This window comes from Loxodonta africana, chromosome 1 (assembly GCF_030014295.1).
Source record: "Loxodonta africana isolate mLoxAfr1 chromosome 1, mLoxAfr1.hap2, whole genome shotgun sequence".
NCBI classification, from domain to species: Eukaryota; Metazoa; Chordata; class Mammalia; order Proboscidea; family Elephantidae; genus Loxodonta; species Loxodonta africana.
Window position 1 is genome coordinate 47,846,634 of NC_087342.1, and position 17,937 is coordinate 47,864,570.

Genomic DNA, 17,937 nt, shown 5'->3' on the forward strand with positions numbered 1-17,937 from the left:
GTATTAGCACAGTAGGGTCTGTTTTAAATCACTCTGTTGAGATATGAAGAGATTAAACAAGCAAGCAAAAAGCAGAGATGGGGGAAGACAGGAACCAAGGAGCAAGGACCTTCCTCCAGAACCAATAGAGGGAGAAAGCTCCCCTTAGGGTTGGTGCCCTGAATTTAGACTTACAGCCTCCTAAACTGTGAGAAAATAAACGTCTGTTTTTTAAAGCTACCCACTTGTGGTATTTCTGTTACAGCAGCACTAGACAGCTAACTAAAAAAAAAAGCCCATTGACATCAAGTTGATTTTGACTCATAGCAGGCTGTCCCATAGGGTTTCCAAGGAGTAGCTGGTGGATTTGAACTGCTGACCTTTTGGTTTGCAGCCAAGCTCTTAACCACCACACCACCAGGGCTCCAGATAGCTAAGACACCTCCTAATAAAAAAAATCCGAATTTTCTTATTACCTGGCATGTGAGAAGTCCTACCATCAGAGTTAGCAGACTGTGAATTTTGGAGGCCAGCTGAGTTCTCTTCTCATCTGGAGGACTCAGGCTCTTTTCTTCACAACGTGGGCAATTCAGGAAGAAATCAGAATGTGTCATCTTTGCATCCTACATGCACACGTAACAGATTTGTTACTATAAAGACTAAAAACCGAGATGACCTTTTAAGTAAAATGTTGAATAAAAAATCTAAACCCTTAAAAACCTTGAGAAGTAGTTGTCAAACTTTTTGATTTCAGGATCCCTTTATATTCTTAAAAATTACTGAAGACCTCCAAAATCTTTTGTTTATTGGGTTATATCTACTGATATTTATTGTATTAGAAATTACAATTGAAAAAATTAAAAAAATCTTTATTTTCTAACTGGTTTAAATAACAATATTAAATGTATTATATTTAATTGACCTCATTTTACATTTTTACAAATATTTTTAATTCCGGCTTAAGTAAAGGAGCTGAATGTTCACATTTTGCTTCACACATTTCATTAGCATGAGAGCAATTACATTATCATATGTCACATAGCTTCTGGAAAACTGCACTGTACATTTGTGAAAGAAAGAGTGAAAAGGCAAATAACATCTTAATATTATTATGGGAATAGTTTTGACCTCACATATAAAACAGGCCACACTTTGAGAATGCTAACCTAGAGTTAATGAAAAGCAGAACTAAAAGCAGAGTAGGTATGGTTTTGGGGGTATTAAATGAATTGATTAGTCAAGATAAGAAAAAAAAACTTTACTTTTTTTAAAAGAAAAAGACTGTGCTAAACTTTTGTACAGTAAAACCAATTCTGTCAGAACTCACCAATTCAAAATTTCTCATGATGTGATTAGGAGCTAAACTTAAGGTCATCTTTGCTTAATCAGTGGTTCTCAATGTGTTGTCCTTGTCAAGTAGCATCAGCATTACCTAGGAACTTGTTAGGAATTCTCAGGACCCACCCCAGACCTACTGAATCAGACACTCTGGGGATAGGGTACAGCAATCTGTTTTAACAAGCCCCCCAGGGGATTCTGATGCACCTTCAAGTTTGAGAAGCACTGGTTTAGGTAATCTGTTCTTTCTGGAGAAAAAAATCATACAGATAATTTTTTAAACAGAAGAGAACAACAGAACCTTATCTATATTACTAAGAATTCTTAAATAATAGATTTATTTACTTATAAACAATACTTATGCCAATCACAGACTGATAAAGTAGGCCCACTAAAGACATCTTCAAGGCAATATATCAGCTAAATACAAGTTATTACAACAAAACTGAAACAAAAAAATTCCACAGTTGTCTACTTCAGAGTCAATAAGATCTTACTATACATATGAGTCGGAATCAACTCTACGGCACTGGGTTTGGTTTTTTATACATATGACGGAAACCTAGTGGTGTAGTGGTTAAGAGTTCGGCTGCTAATTAAAGGTCGGCAGTTCAAATCCTACCAGTTGCTCCTTGGAAACACTATGGGGCCTATTTTGTCATATAGGATCACTCTGAGTTGGAATCGACTCAATGGCAATGGGTTTGGTTTTTGTTTTTTTTTTTTTTGACACATATTATAAGACAGGTCTACAAAACTGAAATAGAATACATTTGTTCCAGTTTGCAAAAACTGTGAATTCCAGGATGTCCTTCCAGGTTCTTGGTTGCCAAGAAAGCTATTTGAACTACTAGTAGATAATAAAAAAATTAAAGCCTGTCCAAACATACTCATAGAAGTTTCTGATGCAGTTCTTAGATGCATTATAATTTTACAAAATTAATATACGAATAGGTTGTACTGTTTAGTTTTATTGTTGAATAGCCAGAAGTGGTATGAAATGTGGATCACTGAGATCCATGCTCAGAAAATCGTTTTCAAAGGTTACTTCTGGGGGTTGCTTTATATGTTTGGTCATGGATACCCACAGAAATCATTTCTACCAAAATAACCACTAGATGCTAGAAATGGCTTTCTTTAATATAAGTACCCATAAACTGAAAGAAACGTCTCCAAATCTGTGGTGCATTTTCTAGTCTGTCTTTTTCTTTTTTGTTAACAAGTCTTTCCAAAAAACAATAATATATGTAAGTGCCATGCTATTTGATAATATTTGAAATCCTGACACAAAGAAAGAACCATAAAGCCAATTTGAAAAGACTTGTCAGGTAAAGGAAATTATGTCATATTAGGACGAAAATGTGAAAGATGCAAAAACATGAGATCATGATATATACTATTTTTCACTTTTATAATAATTAGCACAAATCATGTAGCTTATAAAAACCTGCAAACCAAACCTGTTGCCATCGAGTCGATTCTGACTCATAGCGACCCTATAAGGCAGCATAGAATTGCCCCACAGGGTGTCCAAGGAGCACCTAAGTGGATTCCAACTACCAAACTTTTGGTTAGCAGCCGAACTCTTAACCACTATGCCACCAAGGTTTCCAAGTAGCTTAAAAAAAAACAGGGTTTCCAAGTAGCTCACAGGGGTCTAAATATGCATGACTAGACTCTTAGAAACTCCTGTAATTTTACACTAGAGATTCTGATTTGCATCAATACCTTCATAATAGCTGACTCCGTAGCCTCCTCCAGTTGCTCCTTTAACTCAGCCATCTCAAACTTAGGGACATGGTTTTGCTCCTCACTCCTTGTGGTTTGCTGCTGAAGTCTTGCATTTTCATTTTTTACTTGGTCAATCTGCTGTTGAAGTTTTGTATTCTTAGCCCTTTCATTTTCAGAGATGAATTTCAAATTTTTAACTTGCGTGACCAGTTCCTCAAGACTAGATTTCAGCTTCTGTCTTTCTTGCAGGTTTCGCTTTTCATGTTTCTGAAATTCCTCCTGTAAAGACAGGAACTCTGGTACTCGGGTCTCTCTTTCCCTTTTCAGTAAGTCCAGGGCCGAAGCAGTGGCCTTTTCCAATTCTCCTTTGACTTGCTGCAGCCTCTCTACCTCTTTTTCTTTCTTGCTTAAGGTTTTGCCCATCTCGATGCACTGACTTACACATTTATTTTTTTGCTGAATTTCTGTCATATACCTTTCCTGTAGATGAATGTAATTCACTTTGATCTTTTTAAGCTCTGCCTGTAAGGTTTTCTTCTCATTCCTAGATTCTTGAAGATGTTTTTGGGTGTCAGATAGAATCTCTTGCACATTCTTCAATGTTCTGTCACCATCGTTCTTCTCTAAGATTACTTTGTATTTGTCTTCAATTAATTTTTCGACATTCTCTTTAAGCTTATTAATGATGTCAACCAACACCTGCTGTCTGGTAATCTTCACCTGTAATTCTTTAACCTTCTTCTCTAAATACATGTTACTACACTGTAGGTCCTGGATTCGAATTTGCTGCTTTTTGTTGGTATGTTTTAATTTCCGTAGGACTTCATTTAAAGCCATGTCTTCTTCCAGAGGTTGTAAGTTTTCAAAGCTTCGCTCTGTGTCAGAGGTTTTGCATTCCCCCCTAAATCCTCCACCACTCCAGGAAACGTCTGTGGGGGACCAAGCTGAGAAAAGCCCTGGACTCTCCACGTCCTCCACTCTGGCTTCCCTTTGGTGACTAACTGACATCTCAGGCATCTCCCCAGAGTTCTGTATTTCACTTGGTGAAACTGCAGTCTGTAAATTACAGTAAATAAAATAAGTGGGAACAAGTAGAAGAATTGTGAGCTTTGGAGTCAGATCCCAAGTTTACTTTCCCCAGCTATAAAATAATACCTACTTGCAGTTTTCTAAGAATTGCTTGCTAAATGTACATAAAGCACCTAACAGCACAGTACAACACAAACAGTAGGTATATGATAGAGTGAGGTCTATGATACTTTTTACCAAAAGTGTGCATGTACTTTTACTGAAAAAAAAAAAAATTAAACTTTGGTACTCTCATCATTTTCTATGATTGAAAATTTTTCTGAACACTATATAAGATGCTACTGTCTTTGACTTCAAATACAACCATAAATTTGCCTATTACTCTATAGTCCCTTTTGAATAAAGCTTTTATTTGTAATTCCCCATTCACACCATTACTTCACTATGCTGTGAATCCTATAAACATTAGAATGCCAGAGGAACATGTCTCATGATTGACTTTACGCCAACAATACAGGTTTTGTGGGGTTTAAGAAGGGACAGTACATTATGGTAAGACAACACTGAAATATATATGATATAAAAACCCAGTAAAAGATATCTGTAGGGGTGGGCTGCATAACTCTCCGGAATTAAAGATATCAAGCCTCTGTATTTTAACGGTTTTTCATTGCTTTGGATTAAAGACCACTTTCCTTACTGAGGCCTACAATGCTCTGATATCTGATCTTGGTATCTGACCTCTGCCACCTCTCCAGCCTCATCTACTCCATCCCACTTGCTCTCTAGCCCAGTGTTACTGAGCTTCCTTCAGGTCCTACGAGGTATCATGCTCCCTGCAGCCACAAGGCTTGTGCACATGTCCCTCCTGCACATAACGCCCTCCTACCACCTCTACCTGATTAACGCCTACTTACCCTTCAGAGCTCAGCTCAATTACCACTTCTTTAGGGAAACCTGATTAACTCCTACTTATCCTTTAGGGCTCAGCTCAATTACCACTTCTTCAAGGAAGCCTTCCCCAAACTCCCTGACCAGGGCAGTAACCCTATTATAGACTCCCGTTGTGCATGTAACTTATAGTCACAATACTTACCATAGTTGAAAGCACACAGTTATTTGTGTGAGTATTTGGTTAATGTCTATCTCCTCTACTAAAATGTTATCTTTATGAGGACAAGAAACACTTCTTATCTGTTTGTTAACCAGTATCAACCAACTCATAGCACAGGGTTTAGCACAGAGTAGAGGCCTGGAGGTATTTATTGACTGACTAAATGAATAAATAAATGCAATGAAAAAGAGGAAGGAATAATCCAGGGAAACCCTAACCAAAGAAAAAAGGGAAATAAAGTTCTCTTTTAAATGCTGCCATCTATCTTCAAATAAATGAACAAAAGAACTGTTTAAAACATCTATGCACCCAATGACAGGGTTCCAAAACACATAAAGCAAACCCTAAAAGCACTGGAAAGAGAAATTGATAGTTCCACAATAATAGTAGGAGACTTCAACAGCCTATTCTCGGTAAAGGGCAGAACATCTAGAAAGAAACTCGACAAAGACCCTGAAGACCTAAAGGGCACCATCAGCTAACTTGACCTCATAGACATATATGAAACGCTCCATCAAACAGTTGCAAAGTACACATCATCTTCCAACACATATGGAATGTTCTCCAGAACAGACCACATCTTAGGTTATAGAACAACCCTCAACAAAATCCAAAACATTGAAATAATACAGAGTATCTTCTCTGACCACAACACTGTCAAAGCAGAAATTAACAACAGGAAGTGCAAGGAAAAAAAAAAAAAAATCAACGTGGAAACTGAATAATACCTTGCTTAAAAATCAGAGATGGAATAAAAATATATATCCTAGAGAAACAAGAGCCATCACACGAATACACATATGCATACCCATGTTCATTTCAGCATTGTTCACAATAGTAAAAAATGGGAACAACCTAGATGCCCATCAACAAATAAATGGATAAACAAATAAATGGAGTATTACACAACAATAAAGAACAATGATGAATCTGTGAAGCATCTCGTAACATGGATGAATCTGGAGGGCATTATGCTGAGTGAACTAAGTCAATCACAAAAGGACAAATATTGTATGAGGCCGCTACTGTAAAAACTCATGAAAAGGCTTACATACAAAAAGAAACAATCTTTGATGGTTATGAGGGAGGGGAGGGGAGGGGTGGGGATGGAAAAACACTAAATAGACAAGCGGTAACTTTGGTGAAGGGTAAGACAGTACACAACACTGGGGAAGCCAGCACAACTTGTCCAAGGCAAGGCAAGGAAGCTCCACAGATGCATCCAAATTCTCTGAGGGACTGAATCACTGGGCTGAGGGCTGCAGGTACCATGGTCTCGGGGAACATCTAGCTCAACTGGCATAACACAGTTCATAAAGAAAATGTTCTACACTCTACTTTGGTGAGTAGCATCTGGAGTCTTAAAAACTTGTGAGTGGCCATCTAAGATACTCCACTGGTCTCACCCCTTCAGGAGCAAGAAAGGATGAAGAAAACTAAGGATACAAGGGAAAGGTTAGTCCAAAGGACTAGTGGACCACATCTACCATGGTCTCCACCAGACTGAGCTCAGTACAATTAGATGGTGCCTGGTTACCACCACTGACTTCTCTGACGGGGATCACAATAGAGTGTCCCAGGCATAGCTGGAGAAAAATGTAGAACAAAATTCTGACTCAGAAACAAAGACCAGACTTGCTGGCCTGACAGAGTCTGGGGAAACCCAGAGAGTATGGCCCCTGGACACCCTTTCAGCTCAGTAATAAAGTCACTACTGAGGTTCACCGTTCAGCCAAAGAGAGGACAGGCCCATAAAACACCAGCCCTGGGGCAAGGACTAGAAGGCTGGAGGGGACAGGAAAGCTGGTAATAGGGAACCCAAGGTTGAGAAGGGAGAGTCATGGGGTTGTTAACCGATGTCATAAAACAATGTGTACTAACTGAAAACAAAACTTCAATTTCTTCATCTTAAAAAAAAAAAAAAACTGTTTATACTTACAAAAGGAACACAATGGCCATAGCTTTTCTCATCAAACTCACAATGAAAAGTTATAATTTATGCTAGTCTTGGACTGTATCTACCTGTCCACACCAGACTTTTTCCTCAGTAAGTACACAGGATTTACACTGTCGGCATCTTCAGTGCTCTCAAGATGCTGCATGTGTGCCCAGCATCAGTAAATCAAGACGATAGATTTTTTTCACTTTGGTAGAAAAATAATTTTTGCTTGTCGACAGAAGTCCAGCATGATAGAAAAATCTTACTCTTTCTTGTCAAATAATTTAATGAATCTATCTGTACTCCTTCCTTTTTGCAGCCAGTTTGATTCAGCAAATATAAATGCTTATTTTATTCAAGGTACTGTGTAGACACTAAGGTACATAAAAAGATGAATACAGTCCTGAAGCTCAAAGAAATTATCATTTGGCAGTGTGAGTCCCCAAGTAGAGACCAGGTTTTATTAGGAAAATGTGTTTCTGACTAGGTTATGATCTCAGAACGGATTCTTAGAATCCAGAGAATGCCACTTGTGCTTATTAGATTACTTAACACTACCTGGAAAAGTCTCAGATGATACACAAGTATTTTTTAAAACTACATTCTTTAATACTCCACAGGCTTTAAAAAAAAAAAAAAAACAGGCTTTACTGATGATCAAAAACTCACCTCTGTTTCACAGTTAGCTCTCAGATCATGCAGGTTAAAGCTAGTCTCTTTATTAAATGGTTCCTCAGCATCACTGAAGCTTTGAGGTTGAGGAAGACCCAGGGCAGGTCCCTGGGCACTACTTTTAGCCAGTGAATTTTCCATGAAATTCAGTTTATCACCACAGCAGCGGATTAGAGGCGGGCTTCTAGAAGGTTCACTGACAGACTCATTAGCTAGTAGATCTTTATCCGTCGAAATGCTAATTCCTATTGGATTTTCTTCGTTAAACAAATTTTTCTTTATGTTGCTGTCTTTTTCATAATGACACATGTGACTTTGTAATTCTGGCTTTTCTGTGCAACGTAAGCCTTCCATGGAATTTTGAAATGTTGTCATTTCATCAGTAAAGGCTTCCGTCCAATGAAATTTGCAAATAGGTTCGAATTGTTTCAAGGAAGAAATGCTGGTGTCAGGTGGCTCAATTAGTACATTCTGTGAGTACTTTACAATGTTGATATCTCATTAGAAAAAGGAAAAAAAGAAGGAAATTAAGAATTAGTGGACTAAAAATTTTTGTGTTAACAGCTACGCTTAAGATATAAACTATTGGAGCCTTTTGAGAATTACATATTATTTCAACTTTGTTCTATGGGCTGTGACATGGATTTTTTTTTTTCTAGCAAAAAATAACTTTTTACCTGGAGGAAAAAAGTCCCCAAATGACTACTACAAAAAAGCTTGCTATATGTCATTAATGTCAAATATCATTAACAAAAATGCTAAGATATCTTCGAAATTCTTTTGGTGTACTGTAATTTTTGAACGTTTTAATTATAAAATGTGTCAAAAATATACCAAAATGAAGAATAATGTAATAGCAGACATATATAAACTCATTGGGGTACTGTTAGGATTCCTGTTTTCCAGATGAGGAAACTGAGACTTAAGTTACTAAGGTTATAGAGCTGGGATTCTAGAATACTACTTCTAAACGCTATGCAACTCTGCCTCTCAGTATGACAAATTACCCAGACTGATATGTTTTAAAAAATCAGAAGCAGAGAAGTCAAAACGGAAAGAAATGATACAAAAATAATGAATGACACCCACCTTCTACTTAACTCTCCTCACTTCCCCTCCCAGAGAAAATCCATGTACTTGCTGAAGTCCATGTGTTTCTACTTTCATTACTCATTTAGGTACCCTAAATAACACATAGCAAGTTCCCAGACTTCCTCATTTCAGCATACACTGTAGTTTTTTTCACACCTCTAGGTCAGAACAAAAAAGCCCTAACAGTTCTACTTATTATGTAAGCTCAAACCACTTAGTATTTGTCCTAACAACCTCGTAGCTGTTTGAAAATACACATAAAGTAAAAGAAAAAATATAGTATTGTATTTCATTCTTAAATAACCACACTTACTACTTGGATGTGCATTGCTGGATACTCAACAGTATCTCAAACCTTGGGGTAACATTTGACAATGGCATCCTCATTTTTTGTTCCATATTGATTTTCATGTGGACTTGCCTTTTATCACAGAAACCACCCCAAAACCCAGCTTTGTGAAGACATCATAGAAACAGATGTACTGTGGCTTAATATCGAAATAGTGAACTACCTAGAACTAGTAGTTTGTGGGGTCCAACCGAGGTGCAAATATCACTGTTTCCCTCACATTTAAAAATACCCCACAGAACTCCTCTGAGTTTGCTGCAGCATCCTGGGCCAACCATGGATATCGTAGTATTCTTTTATGCTTTTTAAAATTTTATATAAATAGAGGCATACTACATATATCCACATGCAAATCTTTATTGCAGCCAAAATTATGTTTTTGTCACTTAGCTGTGTAGATCTAGTGCATTCTACTGGAGGACGCTATTTTCTTTATATTATTTAGGCTGCTCTGAATTTCACTGTTAAAAACAACACTGTAGTGAGCATCCTTACACGTTTCCTTGTACAGTAATGTAAACATTTTTGTCTAGGCCCCAAACACACCTAAAGTGTAATTGCTGGACTATGGAAAATAGGTATTTTCAATGTAACCAGATACTGCGAAGGTACCCTCCAAAGTGGTTGTTCCAATCCTTTATCTGACCAGGAGCAGAAGAGTTCCTCTGTGCCACACCCCTCCAGCACACGGCAAATTGCGGCACACACAGTGGTATTTTAGTGTGGTAATTCCCAAGTTCATCCTTTCATGCGGATTTCCTTTTCTGTGATCTGTCTGTTATACACTTTGTCTGCTTTTCTACAGAGTTACCTTTTCTTGCGGATTTGGAGTTATTTTGTGAATCAATCCTTTGTCAGTTACATATGCATTGCATATAGTGTTTTCTCTCAGTCTGTGGCTTATTTTACTTTGTTGATTATATTTTGGTCATATAGCAATTTTTTTTTAATGGAGTCAAACACACGAATCTTTTCCTTTATGATTTGTACTTTTAATGTCTTAAGAAATCTTTCCCTTCCCTGTTGTCATAAAGGTGTTTTCTAAATTTTCTTTTAGAAGTTAAAGCTTTGCAGTTCACAGTTAGGCCTTTAACCCATGTGGAATTTATTTAGACATTTGGTGTGGGGTTAAGGTTCTAATTGTTTATTTGGAGAGCCAACTGTCAGCACCATTTAATGAATCATCCACTCTTCCCCCACTGATTTATAATGACATCTCTATCAAATACCAAGTGTCCATATATATGTGGGTCTATTTTTAGACTCCGCATTCTTTCTGCTATACTAGTTTTTTTTACCCTTCTGTTATACTAAACCAAAACCAAATCTGTTGCTGTTGAGTCAATTCCGACTCATAGTGACCCTTTAGGATAGAGTAGAACTGCCCCATTGAGTTTCTGAGGCTGTCAGAATCGACTCGACAGCATGGGGTTTGGATTTCATTTGGTTAAACTTTACAGAAGTAGACTGCCACATGTTTCTCCCATGAAGCGGTTGCTGAGTTCAAACTGCTGACCTTTCAGTTAGCAGCCGAGCTCTTCACCACTGAGCCACCAGGGCTACTTTCTGCTATGCGATAAACCACACTTACTAACGTCCATTTTTGTTTTGGTGTATTTTATCATTAGTAATGTGTACTACATACAACTCTGCAGCATGTAATTTGCTGATGTTATCATTCCCAGATGTATCACTCACAGATGTTCAATTTTATGATTTGCTGTTCAAAACACTGCTGTTTTGAAATGAAAACTAAGAAAAAAAAAAGAGGTATTCAGCTTACATCAGAACCGACCTAAGATGGAGTTGTCAGAATGAAAGCCTGTCCTAAGTTGGGGACTACCTTACTTTGTTGTGTGTGCTGTCGACTTTGACTCATCGTGACCCTATACTCCATTGTTATAATTACTATAATTCTATAAAAAATCTTATCTGGTAGGGTAAGTTTCCACATCTTCTTTTTCAAAAATGTCTTGGGTATTTTTTTTCAAACTCTTTTCATTTCCAAATGGGAATGTTAGAATCTATTTCCTAAAGAAATTTCATTAATTCATAAATTTGAGGCAAACTGACACCTTTACAGTGTTGAACATGAAATATTTATTTTTTATGTTCTCTGGGAAGGTTTTATCATTTTTTTCCCCATAGAAACCTTAAACACCTTTGATTAGAATTTTTTTTAAGTACCGTAGTTGTGTTTCTACTGGTAATAGTGTCTTTTTTAAAATTACTTTTTCTAATTGGTTGTTGCTGGAACATTAGTATGCTATGGATTTTTTAAATATTTTTTTATATTGATCTTTAGCATTCTTCTAAACTTCATTAGTTCCAGTAGCTTATCTGTAGGGTCTTACAAATTTTCTATGTACACAATCATGTTATATCGAAATAATGACTACTACTTCTCTTCCTTTCTAATCCTTATACCATCTACCTTTCTTATACCTGCATGTATTAAATTTTATGATTTTAATAGGGCTTGTTGAATCTCTTTAGCATTATAATTATTAAAAATAGATTTCTTTCTAGTATTTGAGTTTGCTTTAATAAACATGATTATTATATTATTAATTCCTAAATAGTTTTCACCTCTCAATTTAAGAGTAGAGATTTTTGGTTATATCAACAAACATAAGATATCTGTATGGTATACAATTCTGGTGTCACAGACTGGGATTTGAGATACTTGTGTGGTATACGATTCTGGTATCACAGACTGGGATTTGAATCCTAGTTCATTCACGTGCTACATGACCTCGGCAAGTTACTCTCTGAGCCTCACTTTCCTCATCTGTAAAATGGACATAAAAGCAGCCCTTATTTCATACAATTGTTTGTGGATTCCCCAAGATAATATATATAAAGTGTTTAACACAATGCCTGGCTCCTGTTACTACCACGTTGCTGTTGCTGAGTACCATCAAGTTCACCCTGACTCACAGCGACCCGTGTAACAGCAGAACTGCCCCATAGGGTTTTCTTAGCTGTAATCTTTCTGAAAGCAGATGACCAGGTCTATCTTCCTCGGAGCTGCTGGGTGGGTTCAAACCTCTAACCTTTCGGTTAGCAGCTGAATGCCTAACCGTTGCACCACCAGAGCTCCTTACTATTACCACAGTATACAAAATTTTATTTTTCTGTTTTGCATATTGCTAAAAAAGAGATACTCACCACCTATCAAATTGCCTAGAGTGTTATAAATATCTTCAGAAAGTGTTAATTTAGACTCATTTTCCACTTTTACATTCTTTATTTCATTCTGTATTAATAATAAGACAAGGTATTAATATTAATACTTAAACATTATCATAAGCTTCTTCTAAAGGTGTTATGTACATTGCTATGTAATTTTTGTTTGCATTTTTTGTTGCACAGAAATAATGTGCTTTCTGGTATCTTTCCTCACTGTACACCTGAGCTCCCTTTTAATAAAATCATGCTAACAGTTACAATATAAAATGGCAAAATGAAAAAAGTATCTGGCTATTTTAATATTTTGGTTTTTCAGTAAGTCATCTCATCTGACTATAAAAGGTGTTGTGTGAGGCTCTGTGGGAGAAAAGACTATAATTAGAGGGATAAATAACAACATATGTGTCTGTTACTGATAATTCTTCGGTGTCTGTTAAATCTGGTCTAAATGGCATTATGGTGGTGATGAGTCTTGTCTTTCAGCATTGAGGATATATAAAACAGGGTTCCAGTAATAAGGGGAAATCGGATTCCACTAAGCAGGAATTTATACAAATTCATGTAGGGCTTATTCTCAAGGTTACCTAAAGATGAAGGGTTTATTAAGTAAATTAATACTATAAATAAAAGTGAGGAAAATATTTAAAGTGCTTAAGAAAAACATTGGCTAAACCATTAAGTACGTGGACCTAAATGGTGCCCTGAAAAATATTAAGATCAGCTGACTATAAACCTCTACTTCATAAAGCTTTTTAAGCATTATGCTACTTACTGAATATACCTGAAAGTAATAAGAACTGATTATATTTTATAACAATTTTATTTAGACTTGTTAATTCAGGCCATTCCTCCCAATTAGATAAAAATGCATAAAGAACAATATACTCGAAAAATGAAGCAGTATTATTCACATGCATAAATCTTGTATTTTACACAAACTTCTTGGGACTCCACTACTCATGGAATTTCAGAGATCATTTCTAAGTCTAATCTTCTGTGATTTTATTATTTTTAACTACAACATGCATTTTTGCTCCATTGGTCTATACATTTATTATAAAGAAAAATATTCAATACATAGTATAGAGCCTGGTTAACAATGTATTATTATGGTCACAACAACTTTTTTAATGAAAAGTTTTTTTGTAATTCTAAGAAGAATTTTAAAGATTGTTTTTTAAAAAAAAAGAGTAAAAACAAAAACACTCAAAGCCCACACTACCCAGTGAGAACCAATGTGATCATTCTTCCCCACGTGAACAAATATATCCATGTTATCATGTTTATGATTACATCTCCTCTGTACATATGTACAATAATTTAACTAGCCCCCTCCTGATTTTTTTTTTTTTTCTGATGAAAATTTAGGTTGTTTCCACTGTTTGCTTATTATGGATAGTTCTAAAAACATGAATGTATATTTCCTAGACGAAGAATTGCTAAATTAAAAAAAAAAGGCATAGTTAAACTCTTGATTTCCTATCACCAAACAGCCCATCAGAAGGTTATGCCAATTTATAGGTGAACCCTATAAAAATGCTGTCCATTTTTGACTTATAAAAAGGCAATTTCAGAGGGTTTGTTGTTGTTAGTTGCAGTCAGGTTGGTCCTGGACTCATGGTGACTCTACGCAAAATGGAATGAAATGCTGCCTGGTCCTGCACCATCCTCATGATCGGCTGTGGATCAGTACGTCTCAGTACGGACATGCCACTGAAACTTATTCAGCATCAAACCAACATGCAAGCCTCCACTTACAGACTGGCAGATGCATGGTGGTTGCATTGGAGGTGTACTGGCCAGTAATTGATCCTGGATCTCTTACTTCTAATATATTCCTATTGTTTCTCTAAACTTTTGCTAATAACTGTCAAATAGTCAGAACAACATTCTTGAAGCTCTTGGGATATTAATATTTCTTCTGTGTGAAAGGGCACTAGGAATTTTAATGAAACAGGAATGGAGTCATCTATACGCAGGGTGTTGTCAATGTCATTATCAATGACATGAGTCGTTGGAACACTGACACAGTGGAAGACGTACTGGATTAGGCTTCAAGCCTCTTGGGCTTTCATTCTGTGACTGAGCTGTGACCATGTCCTCTGTGGCCAAGTCCCTCTTGGGACTTCATGAGATGAGAAGATTTCATTTTTTTGAGAGAATCATTTTTAACAATCTTTAAAATTCTACTTTTCTTTGTACACTAATGGCACTGGGAAAACCAGACCCTCTATTCTCTCCTTCCACCCCCTTATGCCTCCACTGGAAATTCTTCTATTGTTCCTCATATTGTTGAAAAAATTTTCATATGGAAGATAACATGAATGCTGAATGCATCTGCAGCTCCCAGAATCTACGAACAAAGCACACCTGAGGCAGGTCTGAAGCGGTACTGCTGGTTTCCAAGCAAAAGGGAGAATCTGAATAAGCAAAGTCTTGAGAAAGACTGCTGGCATTCATGGCATCTGCTTCCATCATACTTTCTAATTTTCTTGAGAAGTATCCACTTCAAAATGTACAGGATCTGAAGGTGATAACCAAAATTCTTGACAGTCCTTGTTCCTAAATGCTGAATGATGGAAAGGCCTCTTTAAAAAGGAGTTTTAATGCCTATTAGGATATGCAAACAAAAAGATATTTTTCCCAACCTTCTTCATGTTAAGAAAGCAGCAAAGTTTACAGCCCCAAATTTTAAAATGTCATTTGTCAAGTTAATGGAGAAATTAAAAATTTTAGTCTGAGTATATCATGGTAACTGCACTAGTAAATACTGCTTTGGACAAAAACAAGTTAACTCCCTAAAAAGCTTGGAACCCAGAAGGTGAAGGGATTCCTCAGTTATTTAAACAAAAACTACTTACAGAATATTATCAGAGATCTATTGTTGTTGTTAGGTGCCGTCGAGCCAATTTTCAATTCATAGTGACCCCATGTGATAGAACACAACTGCCCTGTTGAGTCTTCTAGGCTGTAATCTTTATAGGAGCGGATCACCAGGTCTTTCTCCCACAGAGCTGTTGAGCGGGTTCAAACCGCTAAGTGAACGCTTAACCCTTGTGCTACCAGGGCTTCATTAGGATCCACTAAACACTATTTTTATTTATTTGATACTTTCTATCTCATCATCAAGTCAAATCTAACACTGCAAATCAGTTTTCCCTCCTCCTTTCCTATTCTCTCAGGCACCTGGGCTTGAAAGTTTGGAGATGGCTGTCACTGACATCCCTCTACATCTATCAAATTGACAGGACTTGGTAACTGAATAGTATCATCCCCAGCTATTCAGAACAAACAAATCTGTCTTGGAAGAAGGACAATCAGAATGCTCCTTAGAAGCAAGGATGGTGAGACTGCATCTTACATACTTTGGACATGTTGTCAGGAGGGATCAGTCCCTGGAGAAGGACATCATGCTTGACAAAGTACAGGGTCAGCAGAAAAGAGGAAGACCGACACAGTGGCTGCAACAATGGGCTCAAGCATAACGATTTTAAGGATGGTGCAGGACCAGGCACTGTTTCATTCTGTTGTGCATAGGGTCGCTATGATTTGGAACTGATTCAATGGCACCTTATAACAACGATGGGTGTTCAGATACGGAGTCCTGTCAAATTCTCCTTTTAAAATTTCCTTGTGACCTCCTCAGGTCTGCCAGAAGGATGCCCAGTCACACCGAGTCCAATTCTTCTGCTTGGCTTTCTAGGCCTTTCATAACCTGGGCCCACGTTACCTACCCAGTACTCACTCTCCTTTTTTAGTTAGTTCAGGCTCATTTCCCTGTACTACATCATGCTTCTTATCACGTCAGTAATCTGCCCTGGCATGTGTCTCTCTCCTCCCAAATCGTTCCCAACTACCCAAGTTCTCATTCATCTATTTCTTTCAATTCCTTCATGTCTTCAATACGTATCTCACAATTCAGCACCTATCTGTTCACTTTTTTCATCCTCACCACCTTTTTGAATGCTGGTATTTACAAATTATAAGCACCTTGAGTCTATTTATGATTTTTCAATACTACCTACAGCAAACCAACCACTGTTGCCCACACAGTAAATACAGATTCAATAAATCCTCCACTCCGATTTATTTCTATTAAGTCCTCTTCATCTGTAGTCACTACCCATTTGCCTGGATTACTCAATTTGTTGAAGGCTGTTTTCAAATCTACGGCATCATTTGGTAAAATGTAAAAGACAACAAGCCAAGCAATCTAGTCAGGACTGATGAAAGGTCCAACTTTATGCCTATCTTCTGGACACATAAAAGCTACTGGGTTGTGGGAAAATGAAAAACCCAAAACCATTGCCATTAAGTTGATGCCGACTCACAGTCACCCTATAGAACAGAGTAGAACTGTCCCACAGAGTTTCTAAGGGGTGCCTGGTGGATCTGAACTGCTCTCCTTTCCCGTTAGCAGCTGTAGCTCTTAACCACTATACCACCAGGGTTGTGGGGAAGGAGCCTGAAAAACCCCTGTTTTATTTTCCAAATGCAAAAGAGGAAAGGATCTTATTTCTCAAAATTTTTTGTTTGTGAACTCAGAACTTCTAATTACACTTTTACAAATTTGTTTACTTCTCACATGGCACTGCACAATCTGTTTTGTTTTTTTTTTTTAATTAAACTACTTTTTCCATTTCTGATTTCTGTCCTTACCAGCTTTCTTGTTCGATGTAAAAACATTTATCCAAATGTATGGGCAGATATTCCAGACATTCTAACGCTGTTTTAAGACAGGCTTTAAAAGAAGTGTCATAGAGTTACTGGCAAAAATTTAGGATTTTCTAAATTTTTTGCAATCATAGGACTGCATTAACTTCGAAATCACTTATGACATTCTCACCTCAAAACAACCCACTAAACGTTTTAAGTCACAAAGGTGTTCTCACTTCCAGGTTCCATATAGCCTCCTGGATCTACAATAGGGATTTCGAGCTTCCTCCCTCCACACTGCGTGTTGTAGGAGGAAGAACACGTCTCAACCTTTTCCACGGATGGCTTTTAAAAACTTGCAGTTGGGATCCAGGCGTGTTGGAACAAGCCTGCTGTGACGTCCGCCCGAGCCCGACTAATGTCGTCAGGGAGAGGCTTTTGTCAGGCTCCGACGCCTGCGGTCCTGTCCCCGCGAGCGACGCCTCCCGCAGAGTTCTGAGTTAGGTGAGTACGACCCCCAGACCCAACAACCCGTTGCTCACATCTTTCTGCAGGAAGAAACACAAAGTGGGGTGCAGAAACGAGGTGCCTGCACAGGATTAGCTTGGACCAGCTTCTCAGTACGTTCACCTGACTTCCAGCGTTTTCCCACAACCGCACCGTCGGGAGGCAACTGCTGATAATCAGCCCGGCCCACGGGCGAGACTTCCGGTCGGGATGGCTTCCTGGAGTCCGTCCTTCCTATATGGGCGGGGCTTCCGGTTGGGGAGGTTCAGGGTACTCGGGCGGTGGGTCCAGGTTGCTCACAGCACGTGGCGTGCGGCTTTGGCGTAGGGACTTCTGGAA

At 37.8% G+C, this 17,937-nt stretch overlaps 1 protein-coding gene across 9 annotated transcripts in view; it reads right to left on the reverse strand.

Moving 5' to 3' along the window:
* The window catches only part of CAGE1 (cancer antigen 1), a 78,908-nt gene extending 61,035 nt beyond the window's left edge, over positions 1 to 17,873 (reverse strand). For 6 of the 9 annotated variants that reach the window (XR_002787660.2, XR_002787659.2, XM_023557675.2 and 3 more), the window contains exons 1-5: positions 17,095 to 17,873; positions 14,806 to 15,004; positions 7,800 to 8,299; positions 3,046 to 4,104; positions 456 to 602 (exon numbers count right to left, since the gene is read on the reverse strand). Coding sequence is in view for 7 of the 9 variants with exons in the window: in XM_023557675.2 (XP_023413443.1) it covers positions 456 to 602; positions 3,046 to 4,104; positions 7,800 to 8,299; positions 14,806 to 15,004; positions 17,095 to 17,121 (1,932 nt within the window). In the remaining 2 variants the exon portion in view is untranslated. Of the gene's footprint in view, positions 1 to 455; positions 603 to 3,045; positions 4,105 to 7,799; positions 8,300 to 12,414; positions 12,503 to 14,805 lie in introns of all 9 variants that reach the window. The other 3 variants (XM_023557672.2, XM_010597567.3, XM_064280285.1) reach the window with 3 other exon arrangements.
* Positions 17,874 to 17,937: the final 64 nt, after the last annotated feature.